We start from the raw sequence: 19,224 nt of genomic DNA on the forward strand, positions 1-19,224 counted from the left end.
GGTCCGTTCATTAAAAATACCAAATCGCCATGGTTCACTAACGATAAGTACAGCAGTAAAGACTAAATGAATGTTCCAAATCTCAACAATAACTGGACCAGCCATTTATTTAAGGATTTCAAGAATGATGCTGTATTAGTTTCCCATTGCTGCCATACTTCAAACTCAGTGGCTTTAAACAACACAAATGTATTATCTTACAGTTCTTTATCTTAAAAGCTTGACATATGTCTCAGTGGGCTAAAATCAAGGTGTCAGCACAGCTGTGTTGCCTTCTGAGGGCTCTGGGGCAGAATTTCTTTGCATTTCCCAGCTTGTAGAGACTGCCTGCATTCATTGAGTCATGCTCCCTTTTCTCCATCTTCAAAGGCAGCAACGGCCAGTTGAGTGCTTCTCACATTTTATCATTCTGATGTTGTTTCCAAGTTCAGACCTTTTTCTCTACTCTTTTCTTCTACTCTTCTCCTCTACTTTTAAGAACCACTGTGTTAATATTGAGTCCACCTACATGATCCAGGATCATCTCCCTAGTTTAAGGTCAGCTGCTTAGTAATGTTAACCTTTGCCATGCAACCTAACATATTCACAAATTCTGGGAATTAGGAAATAGACATGGGGGAGGAGTGGGCATTATTCTGCTTACCACACTTACACACTTACATGCTACTCTTGTCATCAAGTAAACAACATAACTCTACAGGGTTATCAAGTTGTTCCCATTAATGCTGACATTCAAAGATTGCTCACTGACAAAGGTCAGCCTAAATATAATGTCTGATTTTAATGAACTAGCAAAAAACATCTCAGAGATATTGATACTGTTTTATTTATTTATTTTTGAGACGGAATCTTGCTCAGTCGCCCAGGTTAGAGTGCAGTGGCGCGATCTCGGCTCACTGCAAGCTCCGCCTCCTGGGTTCACGCCATTCTCCTGCCTCAGCCTCCCGAGTACCAGGGACTACAGGCGCCCGCCACCACGCCCGGCTAATTTTTTTGTATTTTTAGTAGAGACGAGGTTTCACTGTGTTAGCCAGGACGGTTTTGATCTCCTGACCTTGTGATCTGCCCATCTCAGCCTCCTAAAGTGCTGGGATTATAGGCGTGAGCCACTGTGCCCAGCCTAATACTGCTTTTTTAATAGTATATTTGTGTGAACACGCTTTCACTGTACCAATCTTATTTCACTCACAATATAAATTTAGTATTTGATCTCCTCCTACTGTTTAGACTATTAAACTCTCTAACAATGATTTAGTTGTTATGAAACACTATTATTTGTCACATTATACTATTGATACTGCTTTGAATTCCATTGATTCCAGTGAGGTTTTTTTTGTATTTAAATTGTGAATTTCTTTTGGTTTCATAGTTGCATTCAAACTATATACATATAAAGTTTATACGTAGGGCTTTGTTTCTTAAGTAATGGTATGTTAAAAATAAGTCAAAATCGGGGATCCATAAATTTCTTTTTTCTTTAAAAGGAATTTATATAACTCTCAGTTTTAAGAAAAACTGGAGTGCTGGAGCATTAACAGCATGGCATTTGGAATCAGGTTTGACATCAACTACCAGCTCTGTGACTTACTAGGTGTGTGGCCTTGGATAAGCTGCTATTACTTCTTAGATAATGCAGTTTCCTTGTCTATAAAGTAAGCCTACTTTAGACACTGATTGTGAAGATAACATTAAATTAAAGATGTAAAATGCTCCATACATTCAGCAGAACCTTGACCAAAAAAAAAAAAAAAAAAAAATGCTTGGTACAGTTCTGGACCACTACCAGGTACTCAATAAGTAAGAGCAATACTTATAAAACTGTATCCAAGCTTAAAGATAAATGAGACAATTGTTAGCGTCTAGCACGTTACATTTTCTCAACAAATATTAAACTACAACTTTAAATGATTGAAAGAAACACAGTATTGCACAATTAATATTTCTATTTTCTAGGGTCTAGTCAATTTTAAAATAATTATTTATCTTTCAATTAATTATCTTATTTATCTCTATATTTACCTGACTTTTAAGTTTGTAATTTATTCCAAGGGGAAAAAAACACATTTGCCTTCCTAAAAGCTTTATGATTATAGTACTACTTTCAGTTCTACAAGTAACATACTATGTGAAATAATTTTTGACATATACTTTCCAACTTTCCAAAGAAAAAAATACCCTGATATGTTAGTGAAAATTGACTAGATAAAAATTATAAAAATGAATCTAGAAATGTCAAAACCCTGAATGACATTTAAATTTGGATAAGAATCAACTTCCAAGGCTTCATTCATCACTTGAGAAGAGTACCAATTTAGAAACAATGTCTGTTCATTCTAACCAAGAGTGTGCAAAAAAAGGACTCATAAAGGTTAAATGAATTAACACTTGCTGAATATGAACATGAAAAAACATCTTCGTAAAAGGTTAACAATAAACAATCATTATAAAATTCCTAAAAAACATTTTAAGACAGGTGTCTCTTTGGCATTATCAGATACAAAAATACTTACAGTTTGATAATATGAGGATGACGAAAGAGTTTTAGATTTTGAATTTCTCGTTTTATTTTTCCAACAACATCTAAACTGCGAATCTTCTGTCTATTTAAGATTTTAACTGCCACTTTATGGCCTGTTAATTGATGTTCTCCAACTAAAGGAAAGAAAAAGGAAAAAAATGTGCTGTTATGTCAACATAATCATTTATTCATGCTTCCTTCCATTGTGCCCTGAACTTCTCCACTTATATATACCATCTTTATATCACTTATTGTACAAAACTACAGTTCCTTTTACTTCTATTTCTCCTATTACAGTATGCACTCTTTGAGGACAGAAATTGTATCTTAGTCATGTCTGTATCTTTTGCACCTAATAGAGATGCTCATATTTGTGGAATGTTTGTAAAAATGATTACTGAATTCTATATTCTTACTAAAAATATAATCAACTTTAGAACACTGGACAGGAGAGAACTCACTGTTTCATTAATCTCTTTGTTTCTCTTCTTCTGTTTAATGCCAGTCATTGTATTATAGAAGAATAAATAGTGTAATAAATCAAAAATTCAGAATAATTACTATTTCAACAGAAAATTCACACATGGCCCTTTTTTGTGCCTTTTTCATAAAGTCCTCTTATTTTCCACCTATTTGATGGGATCTCTATCTCTTTCAAACTGTTATAGTATGTTTATAAAACTCATGTGCCATTTACCATTTTTAATCTATTATAAACATTTGCGTTTGTGACAAATCATGTGACCTGAGCTATTAGCTCATACTCTCCTTGGACAAGATGAGCAGTGCTCGTCTGAATCTCTCAGGAAGTATATGTGCACAGTGCTTTGTACACAGAGATGCTAAATCAATATATTCTATGTTAAATATAGTCCTTCTGCTTTTTCATATAACACATTCATGGCATCCACACTACCAGTGATATCTTTAAATACCGTTCAGGTGAAAAATCCCTCAGTCAGGGAACAAATTTGTCAGCTACCTCTCCCATTTTCCTCAATTCTATTCTAAACTTTCACCATTCTCCTCAAAACATGTATCTAACCCTCCTTTCAGTGACAAACACCCTTTTTATTTCTTTATAGAACATGAAGTCATTTGGAGTGACTTTCCCTTTTTATTATTTATTTTGAGACAGTAATGTTTTGTTATCCAGGCTGGAAAGCAGTGGTGTGAACATAGCTCACTGCAGCCTCAGCCTCCTGGGCTCAAGTGATCCTTCTGCCTCAGCTTCCCTAGTAGCTAGGACTATGAGAATGTGCCAGCATCCCCAGCTGGTTTTTCTTTAAATCTTTGTAGAGATGGGGTCTTACTATGTTGCTCAGGCTGGTCTTGAACTCCTGGGCTCAAGTGATCCTCCCAAAGTGCAGGAATTACAGGTGAACCCCAGTTCCCTCTCTTAAAGGCTTACTTCTATCCACATCCCTCCTCCTATTCAAAGCCAGTCTCATCAAATTTGGCCTTGAACCTATCTTTTCTACACTCTCTTCATATTCAACCTTTTTTCTTTTCTAATAGCTATTTCTCTTAAGCCTATCCAAATCATATACCCTCCAAAACTTTTCCATTGATCCTGTATCCTCCTCTAGTTTCCAACTTGTCTCATTAAAATTTCTCAAAAGAGTAGTTACAGTAATTACATTTATTGCCTTCTTTTCCTCCCTTATCACCATCCCTAAATTCACAGCTATCTGGTTTCCACCTCCACTCTACAGATACCAAACGGTCACAAAATACCCGTTAATTAGCAAGCCATGGATACTTTTCAGTTCTCAGATTACTTTAATCTCTGTTTCATCAGACACCGTACCTCTTTTTGGTGGTACTTCTCTCTCCTGTTTCTCCTACTAACTTTCAGATGGTTTCCTTTATGTCTTCTGCCTGTTCTTTGAAGGTTAGTGTCCCCAGGTTTCAAACCTAGGCCCAAGGTAGATCCTTATGTTATGTCATTCATCTCCCATAGTTTTAATTATCACCCATATGCCAGTGACCTCTGTCCCTCCTTTAAATTCATATTTCAAGATTAATATCCCACAAACAACTCAAGTTCAACACATTCTAAACTAAATTCAAGGGCCAGGCATGACAGTTCATGCCTGTAATCCCAGCACTTTGGGATGCCGAGGCAGGTGGTTCACTTGAGCCCAGGAGTTCGAGACCAGCCTGGGCAACATGGCGAAACCCCATCTCTACTAAAAATAAAAAAGTAGCTGGGTGTGGTGGCAAATGTCTGTAGTCCCAGCTACTTAGGAGGGTGAGGCAGGAGGATCCCTTGAACCTGGGAGGCAGAGGTTGCAGTAATCCAAGATGGTGCCACTGCAATACAGCGTGGGTGACACAGTGAGACCCTGTCTCTAAAAAAAATGTAAAACCAAAACCAAAACAAAAAAACCACATTCAACATTCTCCTCCTCTTCCTCACCAAACCTGCATCTTCTATTTCACTTGGTACCACATAGCGTATATGCTACAAATGAAAAAGTCAACTGATATAATCTCCTAAATATTTCTTGGAGTCATATTTTAACTCATTTTGAAGAAAACATTAATAATGATGACAAAAGTGACCATTAATGACATTTATTGTTTATTATGTACTAAGCTTTATTCTAAGTGCTAGGTGCCCTGCTCTCTCAACCCTACCACAACTCTATGAAGTATTATTACCCGCCAGTGTATAGATGAGGCACAGAGAAGCTAAATAAGTCACCTGAGGTCACAAAGTAAGTGATGGCACAAAATCTGACCTGGGCTATCTGACTTCAGAGCCAGCATAACTGCCACACAGTAATACCCTCAGTCAGAGTACTCCAAACATGTAATGCAATGACTTAGGAAGAACTGAGTTTCTGTCGCTGGAGATTATTTTTATCTTAATAACTTTTGCAAACTGTAAATTATGTCAAAAAATTTAATGAAGCTTGAAAGTTACTTTCTCAGCATATAAAACAAAGTGAGACAAATCAAGTTCAAGCAATATAACTTACTAACATTCCAAAATATGTTTCTAAGACTCCAGAAAAACCTTATCGATTTCTAGGAACTTTCTATTCAATTAAAATAAGCTAAATGGTTTCTTGATGCCTGAGTAGTTTATTACTCATCTTTGGGAATTTTATAATACTCAAACACCTTGCCAGGGTGGTCTAACAAATACATCTCTCTCCTCAAATCCCCGATAGCCTCAATGAAATAACTAGCACTGAAATCCCTACAATGGGGATTTAGCTTTTTTTGCCTAATAATGCCATAATTGGTACTTAACCATAATTAAATCCAAACCTAACCACATTCCACCTGAAAGCTGAATGAATGTTCCTGAAAATCTTGTAATAAATACAGATTTAAGGTCAAGAATTTCTCCTATGTATATTATAGATATAAACTTTTGTTTGTGTAAATCGAAACAAAAGAAATTCAAAGAAAAGGCTTGGATGCCTCAAGGTTTTATTACCATTCATTTATCCAATCTAAAAACATTTGCCGAGCATATGCAAGAAATGGTCATCATAGACACATGAGAAGAGATTTTTTAATACACCTCCAAGTTTTTTGGAGGGCGGGGGACAGCAATAAATAAACTGAAATGAATCTTGGACAGTATTACATCTGCCTGAAGACTGTTAGATATACCATATTTGTAAAGAGTAGATGAGAAACAAAATTATAAAAACATCAATAATAAATAATCTTGCCATAATTTATCATCTATATATGTAAATATCCAGATCAATACCTACTTTGACAGGAGCAATTAGAAACATTCATCCGTTGAACAACGATTTAATGAAGGCCTACTCAAGTAAGTAGCTGTATACTAATTACATTGCACTGCTGGTTGTCCCCCAATATCTTCTGCATCTTTCTTTCTCCCATACATGAAACTCCCAAATTACAACTGAGTACATGGCTACCCAGTGTACACCCTGCTTCTTAGCCTCTCTTGCAACTATTAATAGATGCGGCCACATGAATATGTTCCAGCCAGTGAGATATAAAGCAGAAATATCCCTAACAACTTCGTCCTCATCCCTTCCTTCATCCTGAAGCCTGGAATATCAAAGCCACCATTTTGCACCTCGAGACCAGACTTAAGAAGGGGAGAGCAACAAGAAAGAGAAAACCATATTTTTGACACCATCAGACATGACAACAGTTTATATTACCTGCTCAGACTTTTACAAGACAGCAAAATATTTCTATTTGTCTAAGCCACTCTTATTTTGGATATTTTTGTCACTCAAGGCTGAATCTAAATAATCCACTATTTAGAATATTTTAAAACTCAAAAGGTTTGGAATCTACTTCAAATTTCCACTTTTGCTGAATAACCATATACGTTGATGGAAATGAATTATAATTTACAATCCACACAATTTTTTGGATTAAAAAGTTAAAGAGCTCTACAAAATTATCACCCATTAGTGGGTTCATTTTGTTTTTCCTAAATTCTAGCCAAAATATACAAAATACTCTCTAAAGCTATGGAATTTTAAGGGGGGAAAAATCCACACTCACCCAAACTATGCCTTTTATATTTTACGTTTGATAAGGTGAAGAGTTGTCACACAGAAGGAATTAAACTGATTTATGTTGTTTGTTCCAGAAGGCAGAACTGGGAATAGTCAATAGACTCTCCTTCAACTAACAGACTTGTCTGATCCATGAAGACTCCCCTAAACTTCCTTTTCACCACTCTGGTCTATACTGAAAATTTCATTTTTTAAAGGTAACTACTATATACTGAATATACTTTTTTTCCACCAGATGTATAACACAAACATTTACTTGATTCTCAGTTCATCTCTCAATGCTAGAAGGGAGGGGGTCAGAGGCTAAATCCCTTGTGTCTTTGCCTATTGTCAGGAACACAGATGCTGGCAATAATAAGCCAGGAAACGGGGCTGGTTAAAAATTTGCAGAGAGGTTAAGAATTTGCCCATAGTCACTCAGCTAGTAGGTGAGTGACCACGGTAGATCCCATTAGGCAGGGCTGGGATTTAAACCCAAGCAGCATGTCCCCAAAATCAGCATTTTTTTTTTTTTTTTTTTGAGACAGTCTGTGACCCAGGCTGGAGTGCAGTAGTACAATCTCAGTACACTACAACCTCTGCCTCCTGGGTTCAAGTGATTCTCCTGCCTCAGCCTCCCGAGTAGCTGGAATTACAGGCGTGCACCACCACACCTGGCTACTTTTTGTATTTTTAGTAGAGACAGGGTTTCACCATGTTGGCCAGGCTGGTCTGGAACTCCTGACCTCAGGTGATCTGCCTTCCTTGGCCTCCCAAAGTGCTGGCATTACAGGCGTGAGCCTAGCCAAAATCAGCACTCTTAATGCATCATCCAGTATTCAAACAGAGGAAGCTCAGCCATTTATCAGGATTATCATAAGATAAATTCCTGCATTAAGTAACAGGTTGGAGTAGATCAAGGCTAATTCCCCTTCCCACTCTAAGACTTTTCTAATGATACCCCTAAGGATCATTCCACATTGAAGGGTATAAAGCTTTTAAGCCACTCCTGCCTCTTGATGATTTTGGTTGCCACTTTCTGGATGCTTTTCAGTTTTGACACATTTTTCTTTATATACAAGACACAGAACTTCACACAGCTGTGTTATACAGGTATAAATACACAATTGTTTTACACAAAGATTATAAGCTTTCAAATTCCCAGTATCACTCCCATATGAAGTCCAGCATTTTTTACCACCGGCAAGACACTCTAGTTTTATAAGGCACAGTTTGGAACACTTCTGTATCTGTACATCATCCCATAGTAATTCATATCAAATACATCCTCATTCTATTTTAATATATAATTTAGGATATTATCATATCTAGTAAAACAAAAGGAATAATTAAAAGATAATTATTTTGGGCCTAAATTATAATCCATTTTTCTGCTAGGATCAAACAAAGAAAAGAGTTGCCAAAATGTAAAGGCTATGGAAATACTGCATAATAATTTGAACTAATCCAAAGAAAATGAAGCTTCAGTCCACAAAAAGAATCTAAGTACTTAATTTCACATGCTCCACTGGACAAAGTGCTGAAGATGGTATTTCTTACACCCTAAAGAGTCCCCAACTGGTGTACAAAATTTGTTTTTAAGCTACTTTTTTGGTGCTTGAAAAGTTTTTTTTCTCTTTGGAATCGTGGCAATCATAGTGCTCCAGGAAGTTATTAGCCTATATAATAAGTAAAATCAAGTCTATCATCATATTTTATCTAAACAAATAAAATCAAGCCTACCATTGTATTGCCATAGCTGCAAAAGTTTCTTAGAATTTTTAGGACATATTTGAGGTGGTCTGACTTAAAATTTAGACTAAAAAAAATATGTGCACTAAATCCTTCGGGAGGGTCTCCAAGTGAAGGCACAAGAGAGACTACTAAGAAATGGACATCATCCTTCAGGGTAGTCTACAGGAGGCAATTTATAATCCAGATTTGTAGCAGGGGTTATTTAGTGACAGTTAATTATTCTTTCTCACAAATCTATGAGGGATACCTAGCAGGTGTGTATCTGTATGCATATATACATGTTTAACATTTTGCATACATTGTTTCATTTTAAGCTTTTAATGACTCTATGAGGAAATTTTATAGATGTGGAAACTAAGACTTAGAGAAATTCAAACTGACTAGTAATGGACAGAATCAGTATTTAAATCCAGATCTATCTGATTCTAAAGCCTATATTCTTAATGATTATACTATAATGCAATCTATGGTTACCCAACGAAAGATTTAACTCATAATCTCTAAAATAATGCTATCATACTAAAAGTATTATAGAATTTATTAATACACACCATATGTAATAATAATTTGGGTTTGGGAGAAATGACACTTAGAATTCCAAGTTTAGATGCTGGAGACATAGCTTTCCAGTTAGAGTGGCATTTTTGGCTACCAGTTACAATGTTCCCCTCATGACCCTAAACAGTCTGAGGGTCAGACCTTTAAATTGACCCTGAGTTTAAGAAGTGGGAGGAAAAAAAGTTGGGGGCAAGAATGAATGAAATGAGGAATGAGCATAGATAAGTTTTGGCTCTGATGGAAGGGCTGTGTATCAGTCCTCAGCCAGCTCCACTATCTTATTTTCTGTAGACCCCAGAATTAGAAACACTTCTCTTTCCACTAATTACTTTTGACCAAAGTGTCCATACGTTATGAAATACTTTAGTAGTAAGAAAGATTAGTCTTCTGTATACCCTCTAATTACAGGTAAGGCAAGCTGACTGAAATGAAAAGCAAGGGGAAGATTCAAGAATTTTTCTACGATGGTTTTGGACAGAAGCTCTGGGAGTCAGGACAAATTATGGTACCACACAGAATGGAGGCTCCACTGATAGTGGGAAACTGAAACCCATTCTACACTCATAGCATGTTATGCACCTAATCAGAAAACTGGAGTAAGAAGGTAATCAGAATGGTTGACTATTAAAGGACTTCATACAGTGTTATAGGTATACACATAGTATTTATGTAATACATATATATGTCTCTGCCTTTCCTGTATCATCATTCACCATTCCCTCACCTCAAATGTTATACTCCAGTCATTTAGAACTATTTGGAACTTCCCATAAGGACTGTGCTTTCTCTCATTTTCAGAGCCAACACATGCCCAGTTTATGATAAGCATTCAGCAAATTTCAGTTGAATTGTATTCAGTGGAATAAATGCCATTAAATATGTGAACCATTTAAATTCCCATTCACCAAATCTCTGATGCATCACGTCTATGTCTCATTTGTCTTTCAAAATTCAGCTGAAGTACCATCTTTCAGTAAGCATTCCCTAACTAGCACCCCATTCCTCAACTCATTCTACCAACCCAACAGTCTGATTAAGTGATGTTCTAATGTAATCCCACAGCTCCTCTTCCTGGCAGCTCTTAACATCAAGTGCTGTAATCACCTACTTTGCTGCTGTTGTTACTGATCTCCTTTACAGTGGCCAGCTCCTTCAAACAGGGTCTGTATCTCATTTATCATTGATCCTTGGCATCTGGCACAGTACCTAACACATAACTAACACTCAGTAACTACTTATTTACTGTTTGGGAAAAAAGTGCAAGACTAACTCTAATATTTGGGGTGCATGAATATACAATATAGGCTTCATAATCTACTAGTATTGCTGCTTTAGAATATGAGGCGTAAGTTTGGTGTGCTAATCACTCTCATATCTGAGCAAACCAACAAATACCTATCAAAAGAGAGTTATTATCTATATATTCCAAGTCCTAACGAACTCTATGTAGTACTTCATTCCAGAAGCTTCTAAATATGGAAAAGAATCAAAAGAAAAAATAACCATCAGCACCAGAATTACAATTTACTCAAGGTCTAGGCATTACAAAAGAAGGTATATGTCTCACAGGAAAACAGATTTAGAAAGGAGGAGATCTAGATGGTCAATAAACACGAAAAGGTGCTCAATATCATGGGTCATCAGAGAAAAGTAAATTAAGGCCATAATGCAATACAATACCATAATATACCCACCAGAACAGCACAATAAAAAGACAGACAATGCCATGTATTAGTCAAGATATAGAGCAACTGGAACTTTTATGTGTTGCTGGAGGGAATGTAAATTAGTGTAAACACTTGGGAAAACAATAAATTGATGCAAAATTCATAATAACTACTAAAACTGAACATGTATATACTCTATGACTCAGTGATTCCACTCCCAAGTATTATAACCAACGGAAATGCATAAATTAAAAGTGCTCAAGTGCTTTGAGGTATTTATAAGAAGTTTTCAATGCTGCTAATCTATGCTAAACTTTAGGTAGCAAAGATCTAAGAAATGGAAAGAAAAGTACTCGCACATTGTACTTTGGAAAGGAACTAGTTAGGCCGGGTGCAGTGCCTCACGCCTGTAATCTCAACACTTTGGGAGGCCAAAGTGGGTGGATCACTTGAGGTGTGGAGTTTGAGACCAGCATGGCAAACATGGTGAAACCCTGTGTCTACTAAAAATACAAAACTAGCTGGGTGTGGTGGTGGGCGCCTGTAATCCCAGCTACTCGGGAGGCTGAGGCAGGAGAATCATCTGAACCTGGGAGGTGGAGGTTGCAGTGAGCCAAGATTGTGTCACTGTACTCCAGCCTGGACGACAGAGCAAGACCCTGTCTCAAAAAAAAAAAAAAAAAGGAACTAGCTAGAGTGGGTATCCAAGGCAGGAAAGACCAGACAATTCTGGAGCCTAAAAGATAAAGCAATTGAGGAAAAGTAGTTATGATATCAATAGAAAATAGGTAATTCTGAAAGGCAGATAGTAATAATGGTAATGCGTGCCTCATACTTAGCAAGCTGTGTGTGTGTGTGTGTGTGTATATGTGTACACACATATACATATGCACACATGCGTTTGTATGTATATATATGCATTAAGCACTTTATGTATTTTTTTAATTTAAACTCTACAAGAGTTCTTGTAGAAGAGAAAACCCAGGCTCACAGAGTTTAAGAAACTTAACCAAAATGCACATAAGCAGTCAATTCTGGAGCTGTGATTCAAAGCTATATCTTGCTATCTCCAAAGCAATCCTCAAGGGTAAAAAGTTTGCTCTCTTTGCATTTCCTAAGAGTCCTGAACAGTCCTATTGCTACTGTTAAAAATACACCAGAAACTGCACACACAACAATGCAGGTAAAAAAAGATAAAAATATTTTTTAAGTTAAAAATAATTTATTAAATATAAACAAGTAAATATTAGACCAGAAACAACATTTGAACTAAAAAGAAAAATATTTTTAAAAATTCAAAAAATTCATGGAAATGCATATTATGAAAAAAACTATGCATGGGTATCAAAAAACTTTTGTACCAAAATAAACAATTACATGTCTGAACAGGATCTAGTTTGAGGCACTAAGAAGGATAAGACATCAGTTTGAAAAGAGTCCCTATTAAAGCAACATGAATTCTGCTAATGTTAAAGCAAAAACAAACATCAATTTCTATCAAAGCTTTAATGGAAGTATGATGAAATCACTGAGACCTTATGAAAAGTTTATGGGAACAACGACTCAAAGTAATCAGCAGTTTACAAATGGGTAATTTGTTTTAAGAAGGGACAAGAAGAGTTTTTTGTTTTGTGTTGAGGCAGGGTCTCACTCTGTTGCCCAGGCTGGAAGGCAGTGATGCAATCACTGTTCTCTGCAACCCTGACCTTCTGTATCAAGTGGTTCTCCCACTTCAGCCTCCAGAGAAACTGTAACTACAGGCGTGCACCATTATGCTCAGTTAATTTTTAATTTTTTGTAGAGACAGGGTCTTGCTATGTTGCCAAGGCTGGTCTCAAACTCCTGGGCTCAAGCGATCTTCCTGCCTCCGCCTCTTAAAAGTGCTGGGATTACAGGGGTAAGCCACCATGCCTGGCTGACAAGATGATTTTGAAGATGAAGCCCATAGCAGCAGACCACCCTCATTGATTTGTAGGAAAAAAAAAATTAATCTTGTTCATGCCTTAATTGAAAAGGACCAGCAGAAATGATAGCCAATATCATAGACATCTCAATTGATTCAGTTTGACACAACTCTAGCTAAAAAATTAACGTTGAGTAAACGTTCCACTCAATGGGTGTCAAAACTATTGCACTCAGATCAGCTGCAGACAAGAGCAGAGCTCTCAATGGAAATTTTAAATAGGTAGCATCAATATCCTGAAGCATTTCTTCGAAGAGTTGTAACAGGAGATGAAACATGGCTTTTCCAATATGATACTGAAGACAAGGCACAGTCCAGACAATAGCTACCAAGAGGTGGAAGTGGTCCAGTTAAAGCACAGTGGACTAGTGAAGAGCAAAGGTGGGCTAGGTGCAGTGGCTCACACCTGTAAATCCCAACACTTTGGGAGACCGGGGCAAGAGGATCGCTTGAGCCCAGGAGGACAAGACCAGCCTGGCAGCATAGTAAGACCCTGTCTCTTCAAAACTATTGTTTAAAATTAGCCAAGTGTGGTGGCACAGGCCTACAGTCTCAGCTACTCAGAAGGCTGAGACAGGAGGATCACTTGAGTTCCAGGCTTCAGTGAGCTATGATTGCACCACTGCACTCCAGCCTCGGTGACACAAAGACCTTGTCTCTTAAAAAACGACAAACAAACAAACAAAAAACAGAGTAAAGTTCATGGCAACAGTTTTTTGAGATCTTCTGGCATTTTGTTTATTGACTCTCTGGATGGCCAAGGAACAACAACATCTGATTATGAGAGTGTTTTGGGAAAGTCAGCCAAAACTTTAGCAGAAAAACTCCCAGGAAAGCTTTATCAAAGAGTCCTTCTCCACCATGACAATGCTCCTACTCATTCCTCTCATCAAACAAGGGCAATCTGCATGAATTTTCAAGGAAAATCATTAGGCATCCACGTTACAGTTCTGACTTGGCTCCTTCTGACTTTTTTTGTTTATATATATATACACATACATACACACACCATTAAAACAAACCCATTTTCTTTTCTTTTTTTTTTTTTTTGAGTCAGAGTCTGGCTCTGTCGCCCAGGCTGGAGCGCAGTGGCATGATCTCCGCTCACTGCAAGCTCCGCCTCCCAGGTTCACCCCATTCTCCTGCTTCAGCCTCCCAAGTAGCTGGGACTACAGGCGCCCACCACCACACCCGGCTAATTTTTTGCATTTATAGTAGAGACGGGGTTTCACCATGTTAGCCAGGATGGTCTCTATTTCCTGACCTCCTGATCCGCCCGCTTTGGCCTCCCAAAGTGCTGGGATTACAGGCGCAAGTCACCGCACCCGGCCCCATTTTCTTTTAGTTATTCATGTAAAAAAGACTGCACTGACATGGTTGAAATCTCAGGACCGTAAATTCTTTAGGAATGGACTCAATGGCTGCTATAATTGCTTACAAAAGTATCTTGACCTTGATGGCATTTATGCTAAAAAATAAAGTTGGCCGGGCATGGTGGCTCATGCTGGCAATCAATCCTAGCACTTCGGGAGGCCAAAGCAGGAGGATCACATGAGCTCAGGAGTTTAAGACCAGCTTGCTTGGGCAACATAGTGAGACCTCATCTGTATTTAATTTTTCTAAGAAATCATCTCTATTGAAAAATCTGAAATTAAAATTAAAACTGTTTCTATTTTTTATCTTTTAATTCCATTTTTCATTTTTATCTTTTAATTCCATTTTTCCACAAATTTTCTGAAGTGCTGTCATATCTTTTTCTCAAAGATATATAGTTCCAAATATAATTTGATGGTCCTTTTTTTAATCAAAAGCTAAACTGCAGGAAAAAAGAGATTCTTCCTAAATTCAAGTTCTCATAAATCTTTCATCTTAAGAAGACACTTTCTAAATTATTTTGAATAACAAATGACTATATGTAAGACAAGCTTGCCTAACAAATGTATCAATCTTTACTACATGGGAGAAAACTTCAGATGGAATCAGTAACAACAAAAAAGATACTTATCAAGGATATGGTAATATGATAATTATCCCTGAAGAATGATTTCACACTTACAAATGTAGAATATCATTTTAAAGTCTCTTAAAGATTACTTTAAAAATTAGTATACTAAGTATTTACAACATAGTGAAGCTTATAATTCAAAAAGACAAGTGAAAAAAAAACCTGTGGTTGTAACATTACATTAGCAGGTACCTGTTACAGTACTGTACATGGATTCAAAAGTACTGGATCTCAAACAACTTAAATAACAATAAATATGGTATTCTAGAAAGCCATGGTAGATAACTGAAAAAATACTCCTAGTAATGACAAGAATCTGAAATGTGAGAGTAGAAAAAAACATTTCTAAAATAATATTTACATATATGGTTTTGAATTCACATTTTTCTAAAATAATAAAAATGGAAAAAAGATATGTATAGGAATGTGTAAAATAGCATTAATCATAACCAACAAGATGTAAAAACTACCAAATTTCCATCAGTAATAGAATGGACAGATAATAGTATAGTCTTAATGTAATATTATATAGCAATGAGAATGAATTACAACTACATGCAATGACATGGACAGATCTCATAAAGATAATCCTATGTAAAGAAGCCAGGTACAGTAGAATTCTGTCTCTATATAAAGTTCAAAAACAGGTGAAACTATTCATGGATAATAGTTCCCACTGGTGGGGTGGAGGATGGAAACAAGGGGATATGGGACACAAGGGGACTTCTAGGATACTGGTCATTTTCCATGTGTTTATCTAAGTCGTGGTACATAGGTGTGTTCAGTTTGTGAAAATTTATTGAGGATTTATGTAAAAGATGCCAGTACACTTTTGTATATGGAGTACAATAAAAAAGTTAAGAACATTTGGAGGACACTATATACTTAAGCTGTGACAAGCCAAGAGATCACACACGTATCAGCCAGTTGGTCCTCATGGGGTGGTCAGCAACCTTTACTCATTCGTGTCAAGAGCCATAACTCTGGTGATCAGCAGTGTTATATAACGCACATATGTCCTGACCCCTACCATCCCCAGACTCCTGCCAAAACAACACAACGCTCCTTTCTTCTTTGCCCATGGTGAAACAAAACAATTTCATTGCTCTTCTCCAAATTTCCTTTCCCTGAAAATCCTTTAAAGTTCTCTAAAGGATGGTTCTGACAAGGAAGCAAGAGACTTCCTTTATCTCCAACTTATTAAATAAATACCATGTTTATTAAATAGCACTTTATATACATATTTAATTCCCAAAACTCCTACAAGGTAAATATTATTATGCCCTATTTACAAGTGAGCAAACTGGAAATTAGAAATCAGTGAGTGACAGGATGGTGTGTCTGCCTCTAATGCCCAAGCTCAAAATTCACACAATTTTACCCTTCAATAATCAGGTTTCCTTGATTACAGCATATCAAGGGTGCTCACCTGCATGCTTAAGAGGATAAGCATTATCTCTAGCATTAGATTTGAGAAATGAGGTCACAGTGAAGAAATAGAGTCTAGCAGTGATAGGCTAAGGAGGGAGGGACAATGCATGAAAATAATCAAGTATGGAGAATTGCTGTGTTCAGTTAGAGAGTAAGGCTGGGGTAGAGCTGTGGCCTTTGTATGGATCAGATATACTAAGGTTATTCATCAAGAGGTGCTGGAAAGTCAAGAAAATAACACATAAACTGAGAGTCTTAAGAGTCTCTAAATCCCCTAACAAAATATGTAAAATGAACTTAAATTTTATTAAGAGAATGAACTTGTACATCCTTGAAGACTTTTTTCTCCTAATTGTTCTTACCCCACTAGTCTCCACATTCATTTGCTCTTTCATTCATTCAACAAATACGTTCTGAGTGTCTGATGTGTACTAGGCATTGCCTTGAATTGTGAAAATAAATGGAACTTGCCTTCTGGTGGAGAACACAAACAATAAACAAATATATAACATTATAGTTGTGCTTGGTGTGCTAGAAGACAAAAAATAAGGAAATTTTCTAATAGAAGAAACATAGTGATGTAATGATGATACATGAAGAAAGCAGAGTGACAAGGTGACAGGAAAATGGGCTATTTTAAATAGATCAGGAAAGATCTACAGAAATGATTTTTTTTAGTAAAGACTTGCTCTATACCTAACTTCTTTAATTGCATGATATGCTGTATTCTGCTTTATTTATTTGTTTAGAGACAGGGTCTCTCTTTGTCACACAAGCTGGAATGCAGTAGGATGCTCACAGCTCAATGCAGCCTCAACCTCCCAGGCCTAAGCGATCCTCTCGCCTCAGGTCCCCAAGTCGCTGGGACTACAGGCACGTGCCACCAGGCCTGGCTAATTCTTGTGTTTCTTGTTGAGACATGGTTTCACCATGTTGCCCAGGCTGGTTCAAGGAATCCACCCACCTCAGCCTCCCAAAGTGCTGGGATTACAGGAGTGAGATATGACACCTCTGCTTTATTTTTAAAATAAGTGTTTATACTGGCTTTAGATTGTAACTTTAAAATATTTCTTTAAAACTTTAATTTGTGCAGCAGCAATAGAAAGAAAAATAAATAAATAAAATATTTAATACTTTTTTTTTTTTTTTTTTTTTTTGAGACAGAGTCTCGTTCTGTCACCCAGGCTAGAGTGCAGTAGCATGATCTCAGTTCACTGAGACCTCTTCTTCCCAGATTCAAGCGATTCTCCTGCCTCAGCCTCAGCCTCCCGAGTAACTGGGACTATAGACATGTACCACCACGCTCAGCTCATTTTTTGTATTTTTAGTAGAGATAGGGTTTTGCCATCTTGGCCAGGCTGGTTTTGAATGCCTGGCCTCTCATGTGATTCACCTGCCTCAGCCTCCCAAAGTGCTGGGATTACAGGCATGAGCCACCATGCCCAGCCAATAAAATACTTCTTTAAAATTTAAGTTAATCTATGATTCCACAGAAAAATCAACTTTATTTTTACATAATCATTTAATATTAAAAAATAGAGTCAATGAAACAGTTTACAGCCAAGCTGATTACAGGATTACACACCTGCAATCCAAGCACTTCAGGAGGGCTAGGCAAGAGGATTGCTTGAAGCCAAGAGTTTGAGACCAGCCTTGACAACACAGGAAGACGCCGTCTCTACAAAAAGAAAAAAATTTTTTTAAAAATTAAAAATTAGCCGGGCATGGTGGCACTCACCTGTAGTCCCAGCTACTCAGGAAGAGGAGGCAGGAGTGGTGTGATGGAGCATACCTGGAGTCCCACCTACTACGGAGACTGAAGTCCAAGAATTGCTTGAGCCCGGGAGGCAGAGGTTGCAGTGAGCCGAGATCATGCCATTGCACTCCAGCCTGGGGGACAGAGGAAGCCTCTGTCTCCAAAAAAAAAAAAAAAAAAAAAAAAAAGGAGGCAGGAGGATCATGGAGGATCATTTGAGCCCAGGAGGATCATGGAGGATCATTTGAGCCCAGGAGTTCGAGATCACAGTGAGCTATGATTGCACCACTATACTCCAGCCTGGGCGACAAAGTGAGACCCAGACTCCAAAAGGAAAAAAAAAAAAAAAAAAAAAGGGAAAAGGAAAAAAAAAAGTTTACCAGTACAAATTCTTTAACACCGTTGGAGAATGTATTAGCATTCAGTAGACTCTGCCAGGAACACTTATCCATGCCCTCTCTTACGTCTTTCCAACTCTGGTCCTTATGTGTCTGTTTTCTTTTTGTCTCTCTTATTCCACATTTCATCTCCTTCTTATTCATCCTCCTTTATTTTCCTGTCTTCATACAACTCCCCTTCCATTCTCATTAACCACTCCTGAATGTTTTCTTGTTGACTACATAATTTTACAGTCCATAAAATTTCTTTTTAAAGTAGAGTTGTGGAATGATTTAGAATTCTCTCCAAAACAAAACAAGAAACATGACCTGTGTTTTTTCTCTAGAGCCCTCAGGTTTCATTTTAATGGCTACCCCAGATATTACAACATGCATCCTTAACTTACTTCAGTCTAATAAAAATTTGTGTTTTTACATTTCCCAAACAAAGTAAGGACTTTAGAACCCTATAACTCTACTTTTTCTCATACCTTTTCTGTTCTTGCATTTCATTCCTACATATATATTTAATCTTGCAAGATATTATTTTGTATAGTATCTATTTAGTCACCCACATACTTAGACTTTCCAACGCTCTTCATTTCTTTTCACATTTCTTCCTTCCACCTGGGATCACTTTCTGTCATCCTGAAGAATTCCCTTTGGTGTTCCCTCTCTACTAT

At 37.1% G+C, this 19,224-nt stretch overlaps 1 protein-coding gene across 3 annotated transcripts in view; it reads right to left on the reverse strand.

The window, feature by feature from the left end:
• The window catches only part of PRKAA2 (protein kinase AMP-activated catalytic subunit alpha 2), a 67,713-nt gene that overhangs the window by 36,142 nt on the left and 12,347 nt on the right, over positions 1-19,224 (reverse strand). Inside the window, exons 2-4 of one of the 3 annotated variants that reach the window (XM_038000521.2) lie at positions 17,994-18,086; positions 4,329-4,435; positions 2,511-2,652 (exon numbers count right to left, since the gene is read on the reverse strand). Coding sequence is in view for 1 of the 3 variants with exons in the window: in XM_007978593.3 (XP_007976784.1) it covers positions 2,511-2,652 (142 nt within the window). In the remaining 2 variants the exon portion in view is untranslated. The remainder of the gene's footprint in view (positions 1-2,510; positions 2,653-4,328; positions 4,436-17,993; positions 18,087-19,224) is intronic. The other 2 variants (XM_038000522.2, XM_007978593.3) reach the window with 2 other exon arrangements.

This window comes from Chlorocebus sabaeus, chromosome 20 (genome assembly GCF_047675955.1).
Source record: "Chlorocebus sabaeus isolate Y175 chromosome 20, mChlSab1.0.hap1, whole genome shotgun sequence".
NCBI lineage: Eukaryota > Metazoa > Chordata > Mammalia > Primates > Cercopithecidae > Chlorocebus > Chlorocebus sabaeus.